This window comes from Hippopotamus amphibius, chromosome 4 (genome assembly GCF_030028045.1).
Source record: "Hippopotamus amphibius kiboko isolate mHipAmp2 chromosome 4, mHipAmp2.hap2, whole genome shotgun sequence".
Classification (NCBI taxonomy): domain Eukaryota; kingdom Metazoa; phylum Chordata; class Mammalia; order Artiodactyla; family Hippopotamidae; genus Hippopotamus; species Hippopotamus amphibius.
In genome coordinates, this window is record NC_080189.1 from 64,851,309 (window position 1) to 64,876,712 (window position 25,404).

Here is a 25,404-nt window from a genome sequence, read left to right on the forward strand (position 1 = left end):
TTGGTCCGTTACTACATATTTTGCTGAGTCTGAGTGCATCCTATTTTCTTTACTTGCTTCTTTGGAAAAAAAAAACAAAAGTAGAAAACAGAAACCTCTCATCTCCAAAATGAATCCTTCCATCCATTTGGCCTTTCATCAAAACTCCTCTCTGTTCTTTTTCCCTTCTCTCTGGTATCAGTTACTCTGGGACACAGAACTGTTAATGAGAAGGTTGATTAGGCAGCAAGAAATCAAAGTGAAGAGAGATAAACAGTCTTGGGGAAATTTTTGATCAGTGAAATATGGAGAATTGTCCTTGCTCTTCACCAAAGCCATCTCTATGGTGATGAAAGCAGTTCTTCTCTCCAGGTTCCCTGTCACTCTCTCTCTGAGGCTGCTGGACTAACCAGTAGATTCCTGGACTTTGGCCTCCCTTTTCTAGGTTCTATACTCACTATCACCTTCTGTTAATTAATTTCCATCTAGAGAGAAGTAATATAATTATGAACTGGCAAATTTTTTATTTACTAGAGTATATGAAGTTGCAATTTAAATTATATTACAGCTGTTTATATTTGATATGATTCGTTTATGCCTGGAGATTTTATCTACACTGTATCCTTTTCCTCATTTTACACTCATTCCTCAACCTATTCCATAGAGATTGCTCTTCTTGCAATCTGCATGTTGCCAAATTTGATGGTTATTTTGTTTTTTTCTGACTGAAATTTTCAGCAGCAATAGCAAGATTCACCACCACCACTACTCCTTCTTAAAACAGTCTCCTCCCTTGGTGTCCATTATACTACACTATGTTTCACCGAACTGCATCTTCTCAATCTCCTTTCCTGTTCCTCCCTCTCTACAAAATCTCTAAATGTTGGAGCGTTTCCAAATTGACACAGGACTTTTCTTCTGTATCTGTACTTTCTCCCTATTTTTTCTTAACCACTACCTTATCTTACAATATCATCAATATGTTGATGTCTCATAAATGTATACCTCTCCAGGTCTCCAGAACCACATATCCACTTGATACACCCACTTGGATGTCCAACAAGTATATCAAACTAACTGTCCAAGCAGAATTCTTGATTTTTCCACAGATCTTGTTTCTTTCCAAGTTTTTCATAGGTCAGTAAAGGGTACATCCACACATTAGGTTGCTCAAGCCAAAAACTAAAGAGTCATCCTTGATCCTTCTCTGTCTTTCCCCCCTTACAACCATCACCAAGTCCTACTGCTGCTGCTAGTTGCACATTATATCTAAAATCCATCCTCTTCTCTGCATTCCCATTGCCACTGCCCTAAGCCAAAGTCCACTGTGTCTCACCAAGATTGTTAAAAGTGTCTTCTAACTAGTCTCCTTTGCCTTCGTTCTTGCCCTCTTCCATCCATCCTCCAAACAATAATCAGATTACTCTTTGTAAAACAAAAAGCAGATCGTATCACTTACTGAATAAAAATTTTTCTATTATCAAAATGAAGTCCAAACTGCTTACCCTGGCCTGGCTCTTGCCTCCTCTCCCACCTCTTTTTGTAACAATTTTCCCATAGCTACACTCTGGCCATACGGGCTCTATTTGGTTCCTCTTCGAAGCCTCAGTGTCTTGGCACTTGCTGACACTTGTGGCTGTAAAGCTATTCCAGCTCTTCCCTTGGCAGCTCATTCCTACCCTTTAGGTTTCAGCTATATGACTTTCTCACAGAGAAATCCCCTTATGATCCGATTCAAAATTCTTCTACCTCTTCTTTACCCTCTCTTCTTGGTCTTTGTCTCGTCCCCCTGTTTATTCCCCTCATCGTGCTTATCACAATCTATAACTGACATATTTACCTGTTCATCTACCTCCTCCAATAAGAGGGTCATCTTATGTCTACATCCTTAGTCTCTATCACAGTTTTAATCCCTCAGCAAATATTTATTGAATAAATTGATAGATGAATAAATGATTGAATACGATTCTGAACTTATACTCCAGTAACTGATAGACTTGGAAATCCTTGGTTCATTCTCACATTTGCTGAGCTCAAAAAGAGCAATTTTTACAGGTGGCTGATTTGCATTCATGGTATATTCTCCAAAATTTCATTCTCAGAGAGTTGCTGACCTTAAAATTCTACATGTATTATTTCCACCACCAACATGCATATGTATATATACTAACTGCAACCAAGAAGGTACTTGTTGCTAAATTTATACTTCAAAAGCAGATCTGTTATCTTTTGGATCTGACTTATTTTCTTGGTTTCCTTCTAAACATCTGCTTTTATCATTTCTATATTGATTTTATTTTTTATTTGTACAACTTTTTATATGTTTTAATATCTTAAACCACCACAATTTCATTTATATGCTATGATCTGATCAGCTGCTTATCAATCCATTTTGTCTTCTTCCTGGGCACAGAACTAGTGTGGTTGTTCTTTACGCTGTTCACTAAATGTTTCTGACTCTACCTTACAGACACATTGCTGGTTGCTCTTCTCTGCCCACTTTGATTTTAGACAATGTTATCCGACTGACTTACACTGACCAATGAGAGGAAGGAGAAGTGGCAGGTGTCATTACTAGGCGGATGCCTTAAGAATAAGATTTCCTTCCCTACTGCAGTGATTGTGTCGGGTGACCAGCCACCTCAATTTTCCCAGAACTGAGGGATTTCCCGGGACACAGGACTTTCAGATTTAAGATCAGAACAATACCAGACAACTTGTTCTGGTTTGACTGGGTTCGTGGGAAGCAGGGTTTTCAGTGCTAAGTCTGGGAAAGATCCAGACAAACGAGAATGGCTTGGTCACCCTAGGATTTTGGAAGAAATTGTATAGATGAAATCTCCACTAGCCTTGATTCCTTACCGATTATTATGAACAAAACCTCTTACCCAACCCACACTAAGCATGTAGCATGAAAGAAAAATAAATTTGGTTTTCTTTAGAAAGCCACTGAGATTTGGGAGTTTTTGTTTATGTAGCATAATCTGGCCTGTCCTTAAAAATGCAAAAATTAGTACCCACCAGTCAGATGCTGCCATAGCAACAAAACCTAACAAATGTGGCACTGGGTTCAGGCAACAGGTGATGAGGAAACTCTTTTCAGAGGCTGAAAATATGGTTGTCCAATACTACTCCATCGCAAAACATCTGACAGACCCGCCACCTGAAATAACTTAGGTGGAAGATTATATACCTAATGAACTTGTGATCCTAAAGGAAAAGGTTGGAAGGAGAAGTTTAGCAACATGTTCCAGTTGGTGTTGCCTACATTCTACGAGGTATCACAAGAAAATGAGAAGCTCAGAAAAGAATTGGCTGGTAATAAGCAGAAATATATGATTTACAGAGAATGTAAAAATTTAGTGATTTGTAGGGTTGAAAGAGATAACTCTCTTCAAACCCAAATAGTAAAAGATAAAACAGAGAATTAAAACTGATAAAACTGAGACTCTGGCAAAGATCAAAGCTAAGGTTTGTGAATAAACAGAGTTGACACCATGTATATGATTTTAGTTAGTCAAAATGACCCAAGGCAAAAAATTAAGGCTATGCTTCTGCCACTGATGTCTGCTAAGTCCAAGGTATTCCAGTTAAGGTGAAACACTAAGAGATCATAATGAGATGAGAGTGAGAGTAACAGAGAGAGAGAGAGAAGCAGATGATGATAAGAAAGAAAAGATATATAGTAAACCTAAGTATGTCTAGAAAAGAACTGTAGGTGTGTGATAGGCATATAAAAGTAACTGGAATCAGATTAAATGCCTATTAAGTTTACAAGAGCATTTTTCTGTCAAATAAATCATGAGTCTAGACTAGAAATATCTGAGACTTTTTGAATCTTAGAACAACCCCTCACCTCCAACCTTCCTCAACAGAAAATAGGGTGAAAAAAAGCTACTCAGACTCCAGGGAGGGCATATCCTCCAATGTTCATTTTAGGTGAGACCAAGAGGAATGCTGCAAAGGAAGATTCTTCAAAAAGGAAGACTTAAGAGACACAGAGAACAATGGACTGAGCAGTACCTCCCAGAAAGTAGAATTACCCAATCAAGGGACATTCCTTATCCCTAGGGTAGGGGACCCTTATAACATGGAGAGATTTCAGAATTTTAATGAACCAGAGACTGCTGTGTGTTTCCATTCTTCTTTTCTGAATAGGCATGTTTATTGGGGTTATCCTGTATCCTATACAATTGTATATTATATATTATGTGCAATGCAGATGGTTCATCTTGTAGTTCTTAAGTCTCTAGATCAAGAGAAGCTATATTCAGACCTAGCTTAGAAATAACTACACATCACTCCCTGATGTAGAAACTATTATGTATCATGCAGGGATCAATCCCAACTTTGAATATGACCCATATTGAAAACTTCCTGCCAAGTAACATAGGTTGGACTTCGCTAAATTCTATTGTGTTAAGCCATGAGGATTTGGGGTACTATGGACTGAATGTTTATGTTCCCCCCAAAATGTATATGTTGAAGCCCTAAACTCCAGTGTGATAATAGTTGAGATTGGGCCTTTGGGAGGTAATTTGGCTTAGATGAGGTCATGGGGGCAGGGCTCATGATGGCATTAGTGGCCTCATAAAGAGACACCAGAGTTTGCTGTCTTTCCCTCTGTCATGTGATAACACACAGAGAAGGTCATACACTAGGAAGTGTTTGCACCAGAAACCAACGCATGTAGGCACCTTAATCTCAGACTTCCAGCCTCCAGAACTGTGAGAAAATAAATTTCTGTTGTTTAAGCCACCCGTCTGTGGTATTTTGTTATGGCAGCCCGAGATGACTAAGACGGGGGGGGGGGTTTCTGTGTTAACAAGTAATATTTCCCTAATACATACATATAATATAAATTATTTTTAAATAGTTTTTCAGTTGGGCTTTCTGATTCCAATGTCTCCTCTCAAATTCACCACGTACAACTATGCCAGATTAATCTCCCAAAAGTAAACCTCTGATTATGTCCATCATAAACGCTCCTCTTCAGCTACCATATAAAATCAAATCTTATCTTTTCTTCCTTTCTTGATCTGTCCTCAACACACATTTCAGTCTTATCTCTGACTACCAGCTTGCATACCTCTTGCTATAAACCCTTATACCTTATATCCCTATTTGTCACTATCCAAATATACCTTTTGTTTTCCTGCCTCCTACAACATATATCAAAAGCAGGTATGAGCCATGAAACAATCACCAGAGTAATTAATTAAAGAACTGCATTTGAGTTCTCTTCTCTCTGCACTCCCTTCCCCACTTCACCCCCTTATCCTCAGCCACCTTCCCACAAGCAGCATAAATCACCAGGAGATAATGAAATCTGTGGTGAGGAGAAAGGATTATATTTCCTCCTCCATGAGGCTTGGCCTTTTAGCACAGTGGTTAAGTGTGTGTGCTCTGGTGTTACCATTCCTGGTTTCAAATCCCATTTCAGCAATTTGTGTTCTGTGTAACCATAATTTACTTAACTTCACTACTCCAGTTTATTCATCTGTTAATATAGGAATAAAGTACCCAAAGGCAATGAAAAGAGCAAGCTACAGTTGAGGCAAATTTAAGCTATTCCTACCAGGTTGTAGATTTGCAATGCGAGATTAATTTCTCAGTCGCATCAGGACTCAAAATTATCAGCAACCCCTGATAAGCATAGCTGAAAATAGAGGGAATCTTGCCAGAGAAGAGGCATGGTGGAAAAAGAATGGACTTTGGAGCTGTCTTTCCCTCTGTCATGTGATAACACACAGAGAAGGTTATACAGATGTAGATCTGTATGTAGATCTAGATTTAAATGCCTGCTCTTATAAGGTGGTAGTGTGAATTTGAATCACTTATTCAACCAGCCTCCCTGAACTTTATTTTTTTCTAGTGGAAATGAGTCAAATAATGGCAGCCCATAGGACTGATGTGAGAATAAAAAGTGAGATAACCCATGTAAACAGCCTTGCACATTTAAACAAGAGCTCCCTTCTCTCCCCTTCCTATCCATTACAGAAAGCAAGAGAAAAATTAATCTTCCTAATTCCTTAAGCTTTGCTTTTTATCCATAGCAATCTGATTATTCAATATTTCTCCATGTTCTTTGCTTCCTAAGCATTTCTTTCCTAAAAGCATTTTATTAGGCTTTTGCTTTTAAGAAGCAATATAAATTAGCTAAAATGTCTTTCTGTTTTCTTTCCAGTGAACAAATTCTCACTGCAATCTAAAAAATAAAAAGCACTGTATTTCTTGCAATTGTTTATGATCTGTGATCATGTTTACAAATTGATATGCCAGCAAATATGAAACTCATTTTCTCCTCCTGGCAACATTTAGTTGAACTCAAAAATTATACTTATTTGAAAATCAAGTTCAAAACTAGAATTAAAATTATATTTTGTACCAGTAATATGATCTATTTTGTTTCCTTGTTTATGGACCTAAAACTTAATAATAGGCATCTAGTTCTTATTTCTCCATGTAGTAATTTATTCTCACTATCCATTAGGTCCTTTGTTTTATTTGACTGCAGTAAGGAAACTAAAAGAAGAGGACATTTTATGCTCACAGTCATTTTGTTTCAATATGAAAAATAAGTTTATAAATTTATTCATGACTGTTAGGCACTGTGGGATTCTAGTAAAAAAGACGGGGTATATCACCATATTATAATGATAAACTAAAAATGCCTATATACATTATTTTTCTAGAGTAATTCAAATTAGTAGCTTCCATCTAGAAACATCATATAAGGTGTCTATGTGGTAAACTGTTGGTAATTAGGGTTTTTCAATAGCTATCTTACTGCTGTTTCATATATGAAATCTTGGGTGCTTATAAAAAACATTTTATTGCATTTTATTTTCATTTTAATAACCTATAAGCACTTGAGTTTTCACTTCTAAACATTCATTCAAAATTCTGCTACCATCTACAAATTAACTTATACTATCACTCAGAAAATGTCTATAAATCAAAAGCCTCTGCAATCACATTATGTTCTATATATTCAATCAATGAATACTTGCAGGTCTATTAAATGCAAACACTGTCAGGCCCTGGAGATACAATGATAAGCAAAACAGATACAGACTCTGTTCTCAAGGATACAAAGAAAACCTCAGTGCAGCACTCAAGACGTGTGAAATGGGGAAGTAGATTTACTCATAAAGTTTTTGTAGCTATCATAAATATAAAGTCCATTGCCATGTGTTATGAGAGGTGCAAGGGGGAAAAGAATTGCAGATTGGCTGAAAGTCACAGTCTGGAATTTTTTAACCTTCCTTTCCTTTTTTCTCTTCATTTTGTTTTCTTTTTTTTTCTTTTTTTTTTTAGAGCAGTTTTAGGTTCACAGAAAAATTGAGAAGATGCAGAGATTTCCCATATAGCCCCTGCCCTGACACATGCATAAACCCCAGCCCCACCAAAATGGCACATTTGTTACAATTGATGAACCTAAACTGACACATCACGATCATCCAAAGTCCATAGTTTACATTATGGTTCAGCCAAAGTCCATAGTTTACATTATGGTTCATGCATGGTATTCATTCTGTGGGTCTGGACAAACATATAATGACAGGTATCTATCATTATGGTACCAAGCAGAGTATTTTCAGTGCCTTGAAAATCCTCTGTATTCCACTTACTTATCCCCTCCCCCATACCCTACCCGAATCCCTGGCAACTACTGAACTTTTTACTGTCTCCATAGTTTTGCCTTTTGCAGAGTGTCATCCAGTTGGACTCATACAGTATGGAGCCTTTTAGATTGGCCTCTTTCACTTAGTAATTTGTATTTAAGATTCCTCCATGTCTGGGGCAGGGAGGGTGGGGGGGAATCGAGGGGGGGGCGTCAAGGAAGGGAGGGAATATGGGGATATGTGTATAAAAACAGTTGATTGAACCTGGTGTACCCCCCAAAAAAATAAAATAAAATAATAATAAAAAAAAGATTCCTCCATGTCTTTTCATGGCTTGATAGCTCATATCTTTTTAGTTCTGAATAATATTCAATTGTCAGATGTACAACAGTTTATTTACGCATTCACCTACTAAAGGACATCTTGGTTTCTTCCAAGTTCTGACAATTATTAATACAGCTACTATAAATACCCATGTACAGTTTTTCTGTGGGCACAAGTTTACAACTCTTCCAGGTAAATATTAAGGGGAGAAATGGCTGGCTCCTATAATAAGTGTATGTTTAGTTATACAAGAAACCCATCAAGCTGTTTTCCAAAGTGACTGTACTATTTTTTCTGGTTTTTTATTCCATTTCATTAATCTACTTGTCTATTCTTTTCCAGTAACACACTTGATTACTGTGGCTTTCTAGTAAGACTTAAAGCTGGGTACTATCAGTTTTCCGACTTTGTTCATCTCCTTCAATATTGTGTTGGCTATTCTGATTCTTTTCCCTGTCCATAAAAACTTTAGAATCAGTTTGTTGATACCCACAAAACAACTTATCAAGGTTTTGACTGGGACTGCACTGAATCTATAGCATATGATGAAATACAGTTAGTATTATTTTGAACAAACTGTTATCTGTTAAATTACGAAGAAAAATTAAAATTATTTTACCTTCACTTATTCCTTCTTCCATGTTCTCCCTTTCCTTTAAGTAAACCTAAGTTTCTCACCTACATTATTTCCTTTACCTGAAAGAACTTCTTTTCAACATTTCTTGCAAGGCAGATCTACTGGCAAAAAATTCCATCAACTTTGGTTTGAGAAAATCATTATTTCTTCTTCATTTTTGAATGACAGTTTTGCAGGGCACAGAATTCTAGGGTGGTGCATTTTTTTTTCTCAAAATATTTTAAATATTTCACTCCACTCGCTTCTTGCTTGCATGGTTTCCGAGGGGAAGCCAAATGTAATTCTTACCTCTGTTCCTCTATATGTAATTGCTTTTTCTCTGGCTTCTTTCAGGATTTTTTTTATCTTTGACTCTCTGTAGTTTAAAAATGATATGCCTAGGGTTAGTTTTTTGGTATTTATCTGCTCAGTGTCCTTGAGCTTCCTGGATCTGTGAGCTAGTTTATGACATTAATTTTGGGAAATTCTCAGTCATTACTATTCAAGTATTTCTTCTGCTCCTTTCTCTCTTCTCCTTCTACTTCCATTACATGTATGTGTGTAGTTGTGCCATAGTCCTTGGACATTCTGTTGTTTTTTTCAGTCTTTGTTCTTTTTGCTTTCCAGTTTCAAGGATTCTATTGATATATTCACTAGCTCAGAGATTTTTTTTCCTTAGCTCTGCCCAGTCTACATAGAGCCTATCAAAGGCATTCTGCATTTCTGTTATGATGTTTTTGATCTCTTGAATTTCTTTTTGGTTCTTTTGGCTGGATGGTGACTAAAACCAAGTTCTATGTGATTCAAACTCCATTCTCTTTTTTCTACATGATCCTGATTTTTAACTTAGTTTCTGGTGAACAATTTAAAAGAAACACTTTATAAAAGAGCAGCAGTTTTCATATTTGTATAACAATCTAAAACTATATTGGGGACTTAATTTTGTTTAACTAGATAGGACATCATTGTACTGTAGCCCCCCTCAGGAGTTGTTCAACATCATCACTTCATCCCATTTTCTCTCCCCTCCCTAGTTCCCACTTCCTGCCTTCCAGCTGCCTTAGGTTCTAAGAGGAATTTTTTAAAAAATGAGAAAAGTAAATACTAGAAAATAGCTTAATGATAGTATAAGGTTTTCAATTAGTCACATTTTGTTGAGTTTATTATTCTACTATGAAATATAAGGAGAAAATGAACAAAACTTTTCTTATTTGAGTCCACTCAGTGATGTGCTGGAGTCAGTTCACATCAGCTCTCAAGAATTAATTCTTCTCATCTTTTTCCGACCTTTGGTCAATAAAAACTAGATGGTACCTTAAATTCTGCCACAGTGGATGTATTAGTTTTCCCATTGCTACTATAACAAATTACCATGAATTTAGTGCCTTAAAACAACACAAATTTCTGTCTTACAGTTATACAGGTTAGAAGTGCGTCAGTTCTCATTGGGCTGAATTTCTTTCTGGAAGCTGTCAGAGTCCATTTCTATAGATTTTCCAGCTTCTATAGGCTTCCCACATTTCTTGGCTCATGGCCTCCTTTCTCCATCTTTAAAGCTAGCAACATTGCATTTCTTTGACCATTCTTTTATAGTCACACCTCCCTCTGACTTTCCTCTTCAGTCTCCCTCTTTCACTTTTAAGGATTCTTCTGATTACACTGTGCCCTGAATAATCCAGGATAATGTCCCTATTTTAAGGTCAGTTGATTACCAACATTAGTTTCATGTGCAACCTTATTTCTCCTTTGCCATATAACCAAATATATTCTCAGGTTCCAGGGATTAGGAGGTGGACTACTCTAGGGGAAGGCATTAATCTTCCAATCACAGAAACTGGCAAGTGCTTAAAATCAGGATTTTTCCCCTTGGAGAGCTGGTTGTTAAATATTTACCTGCACACCACTGCTAGAAGTAATCATGAGGGAATATGAGACAACCCTTATAAAAATTATAGGATTTAATTTAACAATTTAGCAATTTAACAGGATTCTTCTAACAAAGTTGCTTTGTAATTCAAGATGTTGAAATATACTACATAACAAGGAAGGATAAATTACTCTTTGACCAGTCTAAAACAAATTAGGTTTGCAAAATATCTTCATTAAGGATGGATTAATATGGAGTCTGAAAATCTTGTGTAGTATTAAAAAGATTTGGTTAGAAACAAACAGAAAAGATTATTATAGCGGATACAAGCTGTTGCCTTTTAAGACTAAAAAACAATAGCAGGGAAGAGACCTGAAATAAAATTTTCCAGAAGCTATTTATCATTCAAATAGCATAAAAAAAATTCTTTCAATATCAGGCATGGATTAACTCAGCATCATTTTCAACCAAGGAGAGATGACCTACATATCAATATTTTAATTCACTGAGTCATAATGCAAATCAGAGAGGATGGAACATTATTATAGCATGCTATGTGGGCAGGCATTGCTTGAGCAAACCTAGGGAGAAACATAAATCACATTTTTCAGACTTACAGCTCTGGTATAAAAGGGGGTCACCTTGTCTACATGCTGAAATCAGTGATATTTGCAATAAAGAATTATTTGATCAGATTGTTGGTATTTGGATAAGCTTTTACTCAGCAGTCCTTTTCTTTCCTTTAAGTTTTATAGAGGGCTTTTAGACATTTCCCATTAAAGTTTCTGATGGAAGGAGAGAAAGAAATGAATTCCAGTTTTTATAATAGTTAATATTTAAGTAATACTTATTCTGCCAAGAGATATACTAAGCCTCTTACATATATTATTTAATTCTAAAGACAACCCTATGAGACAGGTCTAGAGGGTCAGGGAATGAACTTGAAGTCAAATTGTCTAAATTCAAAGCCTGGTTCCACCACTTCCTAGCTAAGTTTGACCTTGGGCATATTTTTATGCCTTGGTTTCCTCATTTGTCTAAAAAAGCGGGGTGGGGTGGGGGTGGGGTTGCTGGTAGAGTACTATCTGCCTTACAATGTTGCAATTAGTAGTAAATGAAGTAACACATATTGTGCCTGGCTCAATAATGTTACGCATTATTATCATCAGTTTCATCCTGATATGAGATGCCTTCTTGTCTTTTTTCTTTACCTCCTACCTAACCAAGAAAAGTGAAGATTCCCCCCAAAGATGAATTCTACCAGCCACCCTAGAGCAAAGGGACAAACTGTTACAATGGGAAATACTAAAGTCTTTCAAGTGTATGTATAATTTCTATACATACTTTTACTGGATTGAATATTTAAATTTCATATTTAGAGGTTCTGTTTGCTCTACAGCAACTGCTATTTGTTAAGATAACAGGTTCCTGCATACCATATTTGAGCAATTTTGGAAAAGTGGTTATAGAGTAACATTCTAACATATCCTCTTATACCATTAAAAGCAAGCGTTGGATGTATAAAAATGTTTTCTGTGAATTATTTTAGTTATGCTGAGCATGCATTGGAAAGAAAAGAAAAAAAATGGGAAAAAAGAAAATGGATATTTTTTGGCAATGGTGACTATGGTTTGTGGATTCTAGGAAATTTTTTTTAATAAAAGGAGGACATATCTTTTATTTGTGCTTGTGCGTAATTTTTCCTTTGTTAAGATTCATCCTGACTGAAATGTTATGAAATAAGAAGATAGGCTTCAAATACCAGGATAGATGTTGTTTTAGTACCAACATAATGCTCTAGTTGGAAATTTAAAAGACCTACTAAATCATCCACTGGGGGTGGTGATGAAGTAAAGCTCTGAGCCCTTTCACTAGAGATGTTTCATAATCTCCAGTTCTGATTCTCTGCCTCTATCAAGAATCACCTGTAGCCACGTAAGATTAGCCACTCTAGACACTTGATGAACTGGTTCTTTATACATTTAACAAATATTTCTTGAACACCAGCTATATGCCTGGTACCATTCTAGGTGCTGAGGATACATCAACAAATGAAACAGACAAGAATTCTTGTCTTCATACAGCGTACATTTTAGTGGAAGGAGATAAACCAAAATAAACTAATTACACATTAGACAGTATACTGAGGTGAAAGAAAACAAAGAAGGGAAAGGAGATAAAAGTCATGAGAATGAAGTAGGGTGTGAAATTTTGGACAGTGAAAGCCTCACTGAAAAGGTGGCACTGGAACAAAGACAAGAAAAAAGTGAGAGAGCAAGGCATGCCAATATTGGGGGAAGAGAATCCCAAGCCAGGAAAGGGCAAATGCAAAGCCCTGAGGCAGGTAGAGAATCTAGGATATCCCCTTGGTGGTGTGGGAGCAAAACAGAGAAGAGTAAAAAGTAGAGTCAGAAGGTTTTCTTTTTTAAGTATCTAACTTTTTATTTATTTATTTTTTATTAGCTGTGCTGGGTCTTCATTGCTGTGCACGGGCTTCCCCTGGTTGTGGCAAGCAGGGGCTACTGTTCATTGTGGTGCGCAGGCTTCTCAGCGTGGTGGCTTCTCTTGTTACGGAGCATGGGCCCTAGGCATGTGGGTTTCAGTAGTTGTGGCACTCAGGCTCACTAGTTGTGGTTCACGGGCTGTAGAGCACAGGCCCAGTAGTTGTGGCACAAGGGCTTAGTTGCTCCGCGGCATGTGGGATCTTCCTGGACCAGGGCTCAAACCCGTGTCCCCTGCATTGGCAGGCAGATTCTTAACCACTGCGCCACCAGGGAAGTCCCAAGTGTCTAGCTTTTACTGAGTAAAATATGGAAACGTTGGGTTTTGAACAAAGGAATATATTAAAGATTACTTTGAGTTTTGTAGTAAAGATCACTTTGGCAGCTGCATTGAGAACAATCTTTAGACAGGGAGATGAGCTGAGACATTATTTTAATATTCCAGGTTAGATGATGACAGCTTAGGACCAAGGTGACAGTGGGGGAATTGTGTGTTGAAAATAATGAGATTGTGGGCATTATTCCGAAGGTAGAGCAAACATAATCGATACATTTGATATGGAATGTTAAAGAGTTAATGATGACTCCAAGGATCTTGGCTTCAACTACCGCAAGGATGGTGTTCCTATAAACTGACATGTTGAAAACAGTGGGATTGAAGATTGTAGATGTGGGAATTGAGATGTTCACAAGTTCAAATTGGACATGTTAATCTGAAAAATTACTTTGGACAGCCAAAGCATGGTATTTGAAGACATGAGACTGAATGAAGAGAGTTCAGAAAGTGTTTTTCCTTTGGGGTACTCCAACATTAAAAGCTCATGGAAATGATATCGTATATTAACACATATATGTGGACTATAGAAAAATGGTACAAATCAACTGGTTGCAAGGCAGAAATAGAGACACAGATGTAGAGAACAAACATATGGACACCAAGTGGGGAAAGCTGGGAGGGTTGGGGGGGAATGAATTGGGAGATTGGAATACCAAATTGTACACTCTAAATATATGCAGTTTATTGTCTGTTAACTGTATCTCAATAAAAGTTCTTAAAAAAAAAAAGCTCACGGAAATGAAGGTGGATCACCAAGAGACTGAGTAGAAAAGCCAACGATGTAAAAGGAAAACAAAGACAGCATGTTGTTCTAGACAGTGAAGGAAGAAAATATTTCAAGGTTCTGGGTCAACTGCTACTACTAGGTTAAAGTGAGTAGTGATAATTAACTTCTGAATTTAGAAACGTGGAGGTTACTGATGCCCTAAACAGAAGCATTTTCAGTTGAGTGGTAAGGGTAAAACCTGATCAGGGTGGGTTAATAAACTTGAAACAAGCAAAATTCAGTGTAATTTTTCCTTGGCTTTTGTTTCAAGTACCTACTGGGAAACATCTGTCAATTCTGAAAACTGCAATTTTTCTAATACACATAAATGCTACCCAAGACAACATCTGTATTGAAGGGCAGCTTTGCCTGGTGACCTCTTTAAGATGAGGAACTGACAAAGTAGTCTGTTGTATATTTATATAAGCAGCACAGTAAATGCATATTTCTAAACAAATTCATTTAAGGAAAAAAAAAAGCATGTTATCTTTCCTGGCAGCACTGATATCTAATGCAGTCCTAAATGATAGTCAACGTCCACTGCCACTGCAGTTTCTTGAATAGCAGTAATTGGGTGTAACAGTTTCTTCAAGACATATATCTCATGCCAAATTTTACATTCAGTTTTATGTAGGAAAGTCCAGGAAAACTGAACACAAAGAGATTATTTAAAGTTTAAGAATTTTAAAAGATCCATACAATTGCCTTCAGTACTAGAAAATGCTATTACTAACAATGCATTTATTCAGAACGCTTAATAAAATGTTTGTCTTTCAATTATCTAGCTATTTATAACTAAGGTCTGTATTTCTTTACACAATTTTAAACTTTTGAGGTAATTTCTACCAAAGCACCTAGAGTGGTTCCCAACATGGGTGGGAATGGGGCAATTTTGCCCACTAGGAAACATCTGGCAATGTCCGCAGGCATTTTTGGTTTTCACAGCCTGGACGGGGGAGTGCCACTAGCACCTAACAGCAGAGGATAAAGACGCTGCTAACTATGCTAAAGACAGGCCACTACCACAAACGATCCTGACTCAGAAAGTCAACCATGGCAAGGCTGAGAAACTGCCCTGAAGATTGAAATTATGCAAGAGACACAGGAGCTTAAAGTATGGACAGGTAAGTAACTGATATGCCCTCTACAGTCATTTCAAGACTACCTGGATTCAAATACCGTTGGTCTTCCGCATCCATAGACTGCGCATTCATGAATACAGAGGGCTGACAGCACTATGCCATATTATATAAGGAACTTGAGCATCTGTGGATTTTGGTATCTGCAGGGTGGGGGCGGTCCTGGAACAAATCCCCCACATATCAAAGGACAACTGTATCCACATTTGACTAACAGAATGAACTTGAATAAATTAAATTAATCCAAGTCTTGGTTTCCTCACTGTTTTCAAAAAAATTTTAAGTATTTGAGCTAATCCACGTAATTGAAACATTTAATTCAGTTCCTGACATGTAAAATGTGCTATTACGTTGTAAACACAAAGTATTTATAACATATACCTATATATTAAAAACCAAAGTTGTCTCACTAAATTCCTCAAGTTTCTAATAATGTCATGATTTACACACATCTATGTGGAAACTTGATATATGACATAGTAAATTCTTGATTAGCCATCACCAAACCCAATGAAATGTTTTGCTCATTCGTTCATTTGAGATGAATCTAAAAGTTTAGAGCCATGTAACAGGTAACATGAATATACACATTAATGTTTTCTCTTACCAAATTCCAATTCCATAGCCCATTCTTAAAGAGTTAACTCTCTCACTCAGAGTTGCTACTATCATACTTCCTAGCCTTTGAAAACCTGCCAAGACTCAGCAGACGTTCAAGAGCTCTTCTTGGCCACTAGTTCCATAGTTAGTAGTGATGGACTCAGATCCAACTACAATCCCCAGCCAGAACACAGCAACTGACAACCTTGAAAATCTTCAGCTAAGAGAATTACACCGTAAAAACCAGCATTAACAACTGCACATACTTCAACATCAGCCAGTAACAGAAAGCCAGAGGTTTTCATTTTGCCAATGCCAAAGAGGCCTGAATAATCTTCCCAATCTATCTTTGATTTCCAATTCTAGTTCTTAAATATGCCCTAGTGTTACCAACGGTCTATACACAAAATCAAAGTGTTTTATTAGAGCAGCTTACATTTATTTTCAAATTACATGAATACACAGAAATTCAAGAAATTCCTTAAATTCTAATAGTTTATTTCCTATACCCTAAGTTATAAAGTTCAGAGTAGCATTTCAGCATTAAATAGTGACACATATCAAGTTTCAGACTATTTATTAATCAGTGTAAACCCCAACACAGTACACTAACATGATTTCGTGCATTTAGAGGGGAAATATTTCCTGGTTAAGTGGAAAATTGTGCGGATGGCTTCTGGAAGACCTTCATTTTAAGCAGCTTTATAGTGAAACATTTCATTTAGAAGTCTGGACCTTCTTTCTTCAGTTTGCTGTAATCTACATTCACTGAGTAGAACTTGGAAAAGAAAAAAGACATTTTAGATAATTAATCAAGTACAAAAAGATGGTACAGAAGTTTAAGATTATTTTTATTCAGGTTTCTACAGTAACAATTACAGACATGAATTTTGTAGTAGGAATATTTAACAATATAAAAGTCATTCAAAGACATTAAAATTCCAGTCCTTTAATAATGGTTTTGGTACGGTAAAAATATTCAATCTTCCTCAGAAGAGCAGTGTTAGAATAATCTGTTGGTCGGAACCTATAAAAAAATTCTTCTATTTCAAGGTGAATAATTATAAATTTCTTCTGATATATACTTCCAGTTAATGTTTTTACTTCTGTCTCCATTACCTACATGGGTGAATCTCCAACAGAACAGAGAAATACCAATTACCATCCCTATTTGGTCAGCAAAGTGCTATAAGATGGGAAAGATTTGTAACAATAAAGATCAGCTACTAATATAAAGTAATACTTTGCTGTGTGTTTGTTTCCGTAACCTTTTAGATAAAAACTGGCCTGCTTTGATGGTTTTTCTTTCCATTCTCTCTCTCACTTAGATGTTTCCCTAATTTCCTAACCCAGGACGCATCAAAATCAAATTCGCACCTGACCACCTTTGGTACAAAAGTTTTAAACTGTAGTGTATTTTTGCTTTTAAATAATATTGTACTTTGGAAATTTTATAATTTCCAAAAATTTCCTTATATTCAACTTAAATTCATTTTAGAAATATATCTTACTATCATTGCTTAAAAAGCCTGCCTCTCTCAACAATTTTTAAAAAAATGATTTATATTTGAAACTGCTCTAGAATCCCTACTGAGGAAACATCAGGATTTGTACATAAGCCCATATAAAGCTATAATCTTGAGTTTACTCATTCTTGTGCCAAATAACACTGAAGAGGCTGTGCTATAATTACTTGAAGACTGTGTTATTTAACTCCAAAAGAACCAAAGCTGCAGAATTATCATCAACATTTTCTTCAGTTCTTAAGCAAGAGGCTCATAAATCTGTGTCCATTATTTCTTCAAACCCTTTTATTTCTCCAAACATACCCTTCTTCATCTCTAATTGAAAAATTCTTATTTTATTTGACTTTTAAAAAAAGAAAAATTCCCAGGTTGTGAAGCTTACCCTTGAGATACATACATGGACTTCCATAAACTTTATAAACACAAAAGTATGAATCTGACATAAAGCAGTATTTTTTGTTCTGACAGTGTTCTCCTATGAAGTAAATGAACTAGATAGACTTAAAAAAGAATCTAACTCTATCATCTCTAACATATTAACAAAATATTAAGGGGAATATTTATAAAAGGAACTGCAGGTTATATTTTAAGAAATAAACATCTGTTTGGGCTCTTCTAATAGATCCCAGGCACTGCAGGCAGAATGCTTTATGTTTATTATAATTATCACAACCTCACTCATTCTTATTTTATAATAAAGAAGCCACTGAAGATCAAGTTATTTGACTTGCCAGAAGCAAGATCAAGCCCCTACATCCAAGCAGACTGGAAAGGTCACAGTATCTTTGCTAATTTTCTCAAAACTAAGCAGGCTTCTGATGTATTTGCTTTTATTCGGTGCCACATGCCAGTATCAATACACTCCGTTGAAGTAATTTTCAAATCTGCTTTATTTTTCAGCTTCCATGTCCCCATTCCCTTTCTCAATTTAATGGTGGGTACCTTGAAGCTTTCTGGAACCTGGGAAGGCACAACATATTCTGATCTTGGCTTTGGGGCATTTTATTCAGTTGAGAAGAGTTGCTAGGCCTTTAATGCTTAAATTCTATTTTAGTCCCCTCTCTTGTTTATATTAGTTAGCTTCTGCTGGATTGTGAAGTAGCGAAAAATAACCACCAAATCTTAGTGGCTTACAAGAAAGGTTTATTCTTCATTCACATTATATGCCATTTATAAGCTGACAGCTCTGTGTTCTCTTCATTCTAATCCTTGGTGGAATGAGTAGCCCTTAACTGTCCATATGGTCTCATGACAGATGGAAAAGAACAGTGGGGGAACTGCACACTGGCTCAGAAGTGGCAGATATCACTTTCCCTCACTTGATTTGCCAGGGCAAGTCACATGGCCAAAAGTGATGTTACCGGGCCAGAAAAAAGATTATCTTAGGTGAGGAGAAATGAATGACAGAGAAAGAATAATCTAGTCTACCTCACTGTTTGGGTTTAGAAGCAGTAGTAACCATCATCCACTCCAGGCTCACAAGTTTCTGGACTTTGTCCCCTTTTATTTCTGCCTGCAAACATCACAATTCTTCTAAACTCATCTCTTGGCAAGTAGAGTGAGCAACAGTCCACAAACATCCTGTTTTCCAAAAGTCTTTTTCTATAACAAACTCCTCAGGCACATAGTCTACTTTTCAAGTTACAGCAGTTGACACTTTATCAAATATTTTGCTATTATATGATTCATTTTTGCAGGCTCTAATACCAGTATTAGCTATTCAAGCCCAATCTATGCCACACACATCAGATTTCTGTTGCAGCAGTGTTCCATTTCCAGCTCACATGGCCTCATACTGTCATGTGTTATCATGTTCCAAAATACTGGTAATTAGCTTCATTATCATAATGACCCTGGGAGCTTTCTGAACTACATACCCAGAGACTCCAACACGCTCTTTGGTGGAAGGACCAAGGCCTGGGTTTTTTTTTCTTTTCTTTTCTTTTTTTAAAGTTTATTGGATGTGGAATCATTTACTCCAAAACGGACTTAAATTTATAGGAGAAAAAATAGGATGCCTGTGCATCATTTTTGAGTCAAAATGTGACAGATTAGATGGCTACTTCAGCTTCACCAGTGCATTTTTATTTGTTTCTTGTAGCAAGATCTGTTTAGAGATTTGGAAGCCAAATTATAATCAGAAGGCTGAGTGGAAAGCTTGGAATCAGCACAAGGTGATAATTATCTTAAAAGTTGTCATCAGTAATGATAGCATCCATCTCCATCAAGGAGGTATATCTGCTAAGGGATCCTGGACACTCCTTGGTCAGGACACTTCAAGAGTGCTCAAAGAAATTGCTATTTTTTGATGAAGCACCCTGGTATAGTGAAAAATTCATGTCAATTTATATACCTTAAATGGGTAAATTTGTATGATATGCGAATCATACACTAATAAAGCTGCCCCCCACCCTTTTTGGCACTGTAAGGATTTTTTCTTTGTATGCAAAAATTTCACACTTAAGTAAGGCTGTCTGGGGAACTGATGGTCTCAAATTTTTGACAACATGGATGGACCTTAAGGGCATTATGCTAAGTGAGGTAAGTAAGACACAGAAAGACAAATATTGTATGATAGCACTTAAATGGAATCTAAAAAACCTGAACTTATAAAAATATAAAGTAGAATGGTGGCTACCAGGGGATGGGATATGGGGAAACTGAAGATGTTAAAGGTACAAACTTGCAACTAGCAGATCAACAGGTTCTGGAGGTTTAATGCACAATATAGTAAAGTTCAAAGTTGCCAAGAGACTAGCTCTTAATTGTTCTCAACACAAAAAAGTGATAATTATGTAACATTAGCTAACTCTACTGTAGTAACCATAGTGTAATACATAAAGGTATCCAACCAACAAGTTGCACACCTTAACTTATACAATGTTACATGTCAATTACGTATGAATAAAATAAATAAATAAAAGTAAATGGCCTCAGTCCATGAAATCATTATTTGAAAGAGTAGTTTCACAAACCAGTTTTCTAGACAGCTGTTAAAAAGTTTATCTAGGTTTATGGTAAAATATAAATTTCAACTACTACTAATTCTCAGCTGAATTTCTTCCTACTAATTCTCAGCTGAAATAAGTCAACCATACCAAGAAGAAAGAACAGCCAACCAAACCAGCCACTAGATCAGTGCTACTCAAAGCATGGTCCATGGACCAACAGCACCAATATCATCTGAAACCTTATTAGAAATGCAAGTTTTCAGTTTCCACACCAGATAAACTGAATCAGAAGCTCTGGGGGTGGAGCTGAAGAATCTGTTTTAACAACCTCTCCAGTTGATGCCTATGTACACTGAGGTTTGAGAACCACTGCACTACACTACCCAAGACCGAAGAAAATGTTAAACAAGAACTATACTGTCTCTTTCTTTTCTTAGTCAAATCAGTAGAATTGAGACATTGTCTTCATTTCACATCCACAGTCTAAAACCTGTGAATAAAATCCTTAGAAAAAATATTTATTAGAAAAATATGCCATTTTAATTTCACAGAACAATCTAGCAATTCTTCTAATTTCATTATAACAGACTTTTACTTGCAGATTCAATTTCAAAAAAAAAAACCTACCTCATGACATAATTTATCAAAATACACTTTTCAGCAATTCTGAAGCAATTTTGTAGCTTACCTTGTACTGATCATTGGGACCCAGTTTGTTCCAGGGTTCTGGGTTATTCTTTTTGTCCCAACTGAAAGAAATAAAACATTATAATTGTTTAAGTAATAAAATACTATTTAAAATAGTCTTGTACTCAAGAAGCTAACATTTCGAATAGATTAATCCCATTTCTTATCAGGTGAAGCACGGTGTTATTTTCATTATGGAGTTGAAATAGAGATAGAATCCATAATAAGCAATCTCACATAATCAATTTAGAAAAAGGTACAACACAGAGCCTCCTGGGGCAGTTGTCCTTGTCCCTATCCCTGTGACAAAAACTTGATACTTGGCTTTTACTAATGTTTTCTATTTCATCAATGAAATGATATACAGAAAAGTGTATAGAATAACAATGAAACAACCTTTTCCATGCCTGCTCTTTTACAACTTCAAAAAGAAGCTTTCCCTATTGTGGAAAAACAGGCTAAAAACATTTAAACACAGCAACAATCCTCACTGTTTTATAAAAACGATTATTATTATCTCAATCCTCACATTACAAAATAGGTATTAGCAGTTCTACTCAACCAATGAGAAAATGAGACTCAGAGAAATTTAGAGAATTTCATGAACCAGAAAAAGTAAATGACAATAGAACTGGGATCTGAACTTACTGTATGACAACAAGTTTCAGGTTCTTTCTACCACTTGATGCTGCCCCTCTAGAAAGACTGTGGCGTCTAAATCAGTTTGATAAACCACCAAAGTTCTAAACATTTTTAAGCACTCACCTGACATCTGGATTGAACATTGCCAGGCGCAAGACATACAGTGCTGCTCCAGTACCTCCCGCTCCAATAAATATGAAGAGGGGGATCAACTAGAACCAAAAACAAAATAGATGAGAATCAAGAGTCACCTCAAATACCTACATACTGATAGAAATAAACAGACTACAGCAGTTTCTACACATTGATTCCCAAGTCTCAAACCATCTTTTTATTTTTTGAAATAAAAAGCTTTATTGAAGTTTAATTTACATACCATAATTCATTAATTTCAAGTGTGAAACAATGATTTGCAGTAAATTTATAAAGTTGTGCAACCATCCCACGAAACAATTTTAAAACATTCCCATCACCCCAAGAATCTCTCTCATGGCCACTGCAGTCACTCCCTATCCCCAGCCCCAGCCTCAGGCAACCTCTAATCTGCATTCTCTCTCTATAGATTTACCTTCTCTTCAAACCGTCTTTTTAATCTTGTTTTAAAATGTGAAAAAAGACCTCATACAAGATTCCCTATAACTATGTTCAAAAAACAGAAATGGAATTTCCGAAGAATGTAAAAATAATTCTGGTTTAATGTGGAAAAATTTATATTCAAGTTTTAAACTTCCCAAGAAAATATATTGTCTTCTTCACTTAATATTTTTATGCATCACTCCCATTAAATTTCCCAGTTTCTTTCATCTCAAGGCTTGAAAAACAAGCTCCTGACAAATTTCTTAAGCTTGCTTCGATATAGACGTTACGAAAAAATTCTGTTAAATGAAGAGTCTGAATGAACAAACAGAAACACACCTATTATAAATGCCGGTTTTACGCGAAATCTCTGAAGACTTATCAACGCTTAATGCGTAGTTAGGCAACTTAGTTTAACACAAAAACTAAAGATTGCGTAATTGAGTTTTAGGACCACAGCATGTTGATGTGCAAGAAGAAAATGCAAGATATTAATACAAAAGAACTCAACTGCGATTAAACTCCGCACTACCAAAATCCCCCAAAATATCAAGACGTCAAGACAAACAGGATTCCAAGATCAGAGACCCTCATATTTGCTTCAAGGCCTGGTGGTGCAATGCAGTGATTACATGACTCTTAACAGACAGCACAACAAGTAGGGTACCTGACCTTTCCTTTCCTGGTCGCTAACCCTCACAGCGCACAACTATACCTCTCGGTCCAACCAATCTGCAAGAGGACATACGCCCACCCCACTGTTCCAACATTTTATTTTCCTTGAGAGTATCCCTCACCTTCCGTATGCCAGGCCAAACCTCACAATGCAAGGCATGGAAGGTCAGAGCTCAAGGTCCTGGAGCAACCAGGAGAATAGGACAAAGTGAAGCAGGGTCCACCCGGGAGGAACGGTCAGGGACTGCGAAGGAGGAAGCTCCCAGGAGACTGAGGCAGCCGCAACCTGAAGCAGGAGGGACATGTTAAGACACTGAGAAAGGGTTTAACTTACGCTAGGATGCTTCCTGGCCTGACCGATGATCTGGCGGAGCATGGCTGCGACACAAGCCTCGAGTCCAGACGCAGAGAACAGCAAACCCGCAAGGCCCGGGACTAGACGATCTCAGCGCCGAGAAGGAGCAGACTTCCAAAGTCACCCAGGACCTCCTACCTGAAGGACCCCTGGCTTGGAGGACGGCATGCGGCAGGAGGGCCCGGATGCAGCTGTCCTTAATAGTGCCTGCTTTGATCCAATACCTCTCGCGTCCGCTCTAACCTGCCGAGCCAACCGCGTGCAACTGCAAAGCGAAACATTTTCATTCCTATGCTATGCATACTTCTGACGGGCAACTTTTTGCGTCAACACTAGAACCCGTCCATTGACTATACAGGCACTTTCTCGGGAGGCCCCGTGTTTAAAGCGGGGGCGGGCAGGCGGACGCGCCGGCCTCCCGCTCGGCGAGCCGGGTCCCTCTGCCAGGCTCCCGCGAGCCGGGTCCGCGCGCCGAGGCGCTGGGCGCGCGCGTGGCGGCCGCGCGCCGGCCGCCCTGACTGCCGCTGAGGGAGCTGCGCCGCGCCTCTAGCTGCCGAGAGCCAGGCGCCTGGAGGGCAGGTCGAGTCTCTAGCCGCTAAGGTCAGCGACTGCGGTTTAAAACTGCTGCAGCTGCTTCCTGGCTTTGACCGTCATTTACGGGCAGAAGTTAGAAACCAATAAATGACTTAAAGATGGCAATAGTGTTGTCCGTGTGATCTGTAAACAATTCCTGGTTCTCGTTCAAGCGTTCAGCGCTACGAAGACCTTTGCGACATTGCCACTATCCCCTCTCCCTGGACCTGAAATTGCGGTCTAAAAATGTGTTTTTGTTGGTCGCGTCGCTACACATACTCTTTTCCAGTACCCCAATACAATTGTCATTTATCCGTGTTTTTTTTTTTTTTTTTTAAATCCGAAAATCTTCCCTCGGACAGGCTTTAAGGGACACTCTGAACCCCCTCCAACCTCATACATAGCTTAAAGCATCAATCAAATGATCCCACAAATAATTGGACCTGGAAAGAATAGGAAAAGTCTCCTCCGAAAAAGTAATGTTAGACCTGAAGGAGGAGTAGACGTTAACCAAGTGAAAAGGAAGGATGCAGATGTACAGAAGAGAGATAACAGGTGTGATGGCCTGAAACTAAAGAGACCTTTTGAGAAGCTGAGGAGTTCTGGTATGGTTGGAACTTGAAGACGGAGAGCAAGGGGGGAATCAGATCTGCTGGATCAATGGTCATGTACACAGCATGGGTTTTATGCTCAGAGCATTAGAGAGTTAAGCGAAGGAAGATGTTGTGGTTTTAAATGATTGCTTTGTCTATGAAGAATGAATGAGAGGAGATAAACATGAAAGGGGAGGGACTGGTTAAGGAGCTGTTGCAATAGTCCCTGTGAGATAATGGTAGCTTGGACTGCTATAGGGAATGCCATGATGAAGAAAAGATTCCAGAGATATTTAGGAGGTAGCGCCAACACTTGGTGATTGGTCAAACAGAGGGGAGTGGGAAGAGGGGAGAGTCCAGGATAGTTTCACAGGTTCAGTTCCAGCTGTGTGGATTTTGATGCCAGTTATTTAGATAAGAAACAATAGAGAATGATGGATATGTATTTACATAAAATCCAAGTGGACTTATGTAGGGCAGAAAGATATAAACTAGGACTCAGTTTATTTATTTATTTAATTTTTACAGTGCCACTTGGCTTGTGCTATCTTAGTTCTCCTACCAGGGATTGAACCAGGGCCCTCAGCAGTAAGAGCATGGAGTCCTAATCACTGGAAAGCCAGGGAATTCCCTAGGACTCAGTTTATTAATGGGAAATGAAGCCATATGACTGAATGAGATTGTTTAGGGAGGGAAGGTTCAGTGACAAGGGAGACAAAGGACACAGAGCTGGGGAATGCCAATATGCAATGCTTAGGAGAGGAGATATGGTCAGCAAGGTAGGAAAAAAATAATAAGTGGTGATTATTAAGATGACATGTCATGAAGCTTATGAAGACTGGTGTCTTTTTCATTGATTCAGTAAATATTAAGTACCTACTCTGCGTCTGGCACTGTTCTAACTAGGGAGATAGCTGTGAATAAAAAAATTGTTCCTAGTGGAGTTTACATGCTGATTGGGAAGACAAACCATAAACAAACAATTAAAATAATTTTAGAGAGTAATAAGCCAATAAAACACAATAATGAGACAGAGAAGGACATGGGGGAGTGGAGAAAAGAAGTTTAC

The 25,404-nt window shown here is 37.5% G+C and overlaps 1 protein-coding gene across 1 annotated transcript; it reads right to left on the reverse strand.

Annotated features, from left to right (window-relative positions):
* Nucleotides 1–16,317: 16,317 nt before the first annotated feature.
* Nucleotides 16,318–23,315, reverse strand: NDUFA4 (NDUFA4 mitochondrial complex associated). The gene is made up of 4 exons (XM_057733708.1): nucleotides 23,149–23,315; nucleotides 21,687–21,775; nucleotides 20,923–20,983; nucleotides 16,318–16,535 (listed from the first exon to the last, which is right to left on the reverse strand). Exons 1-4 carry the CDS (start codon nucleotides 23,188–23,190, stop codon nucleotides 16,479–16,481), a joined length of 249 nt encoding a protein of 82 aa, XP_057589691.1. The 5' UTR covers nucleotides 23,191–23,315; the 3' UTR covers nucleotides 16,318–16,478.
* Between the last annotated feature and the right edge of the window lie 2,089 nt (nucleotides 23,316–25,404).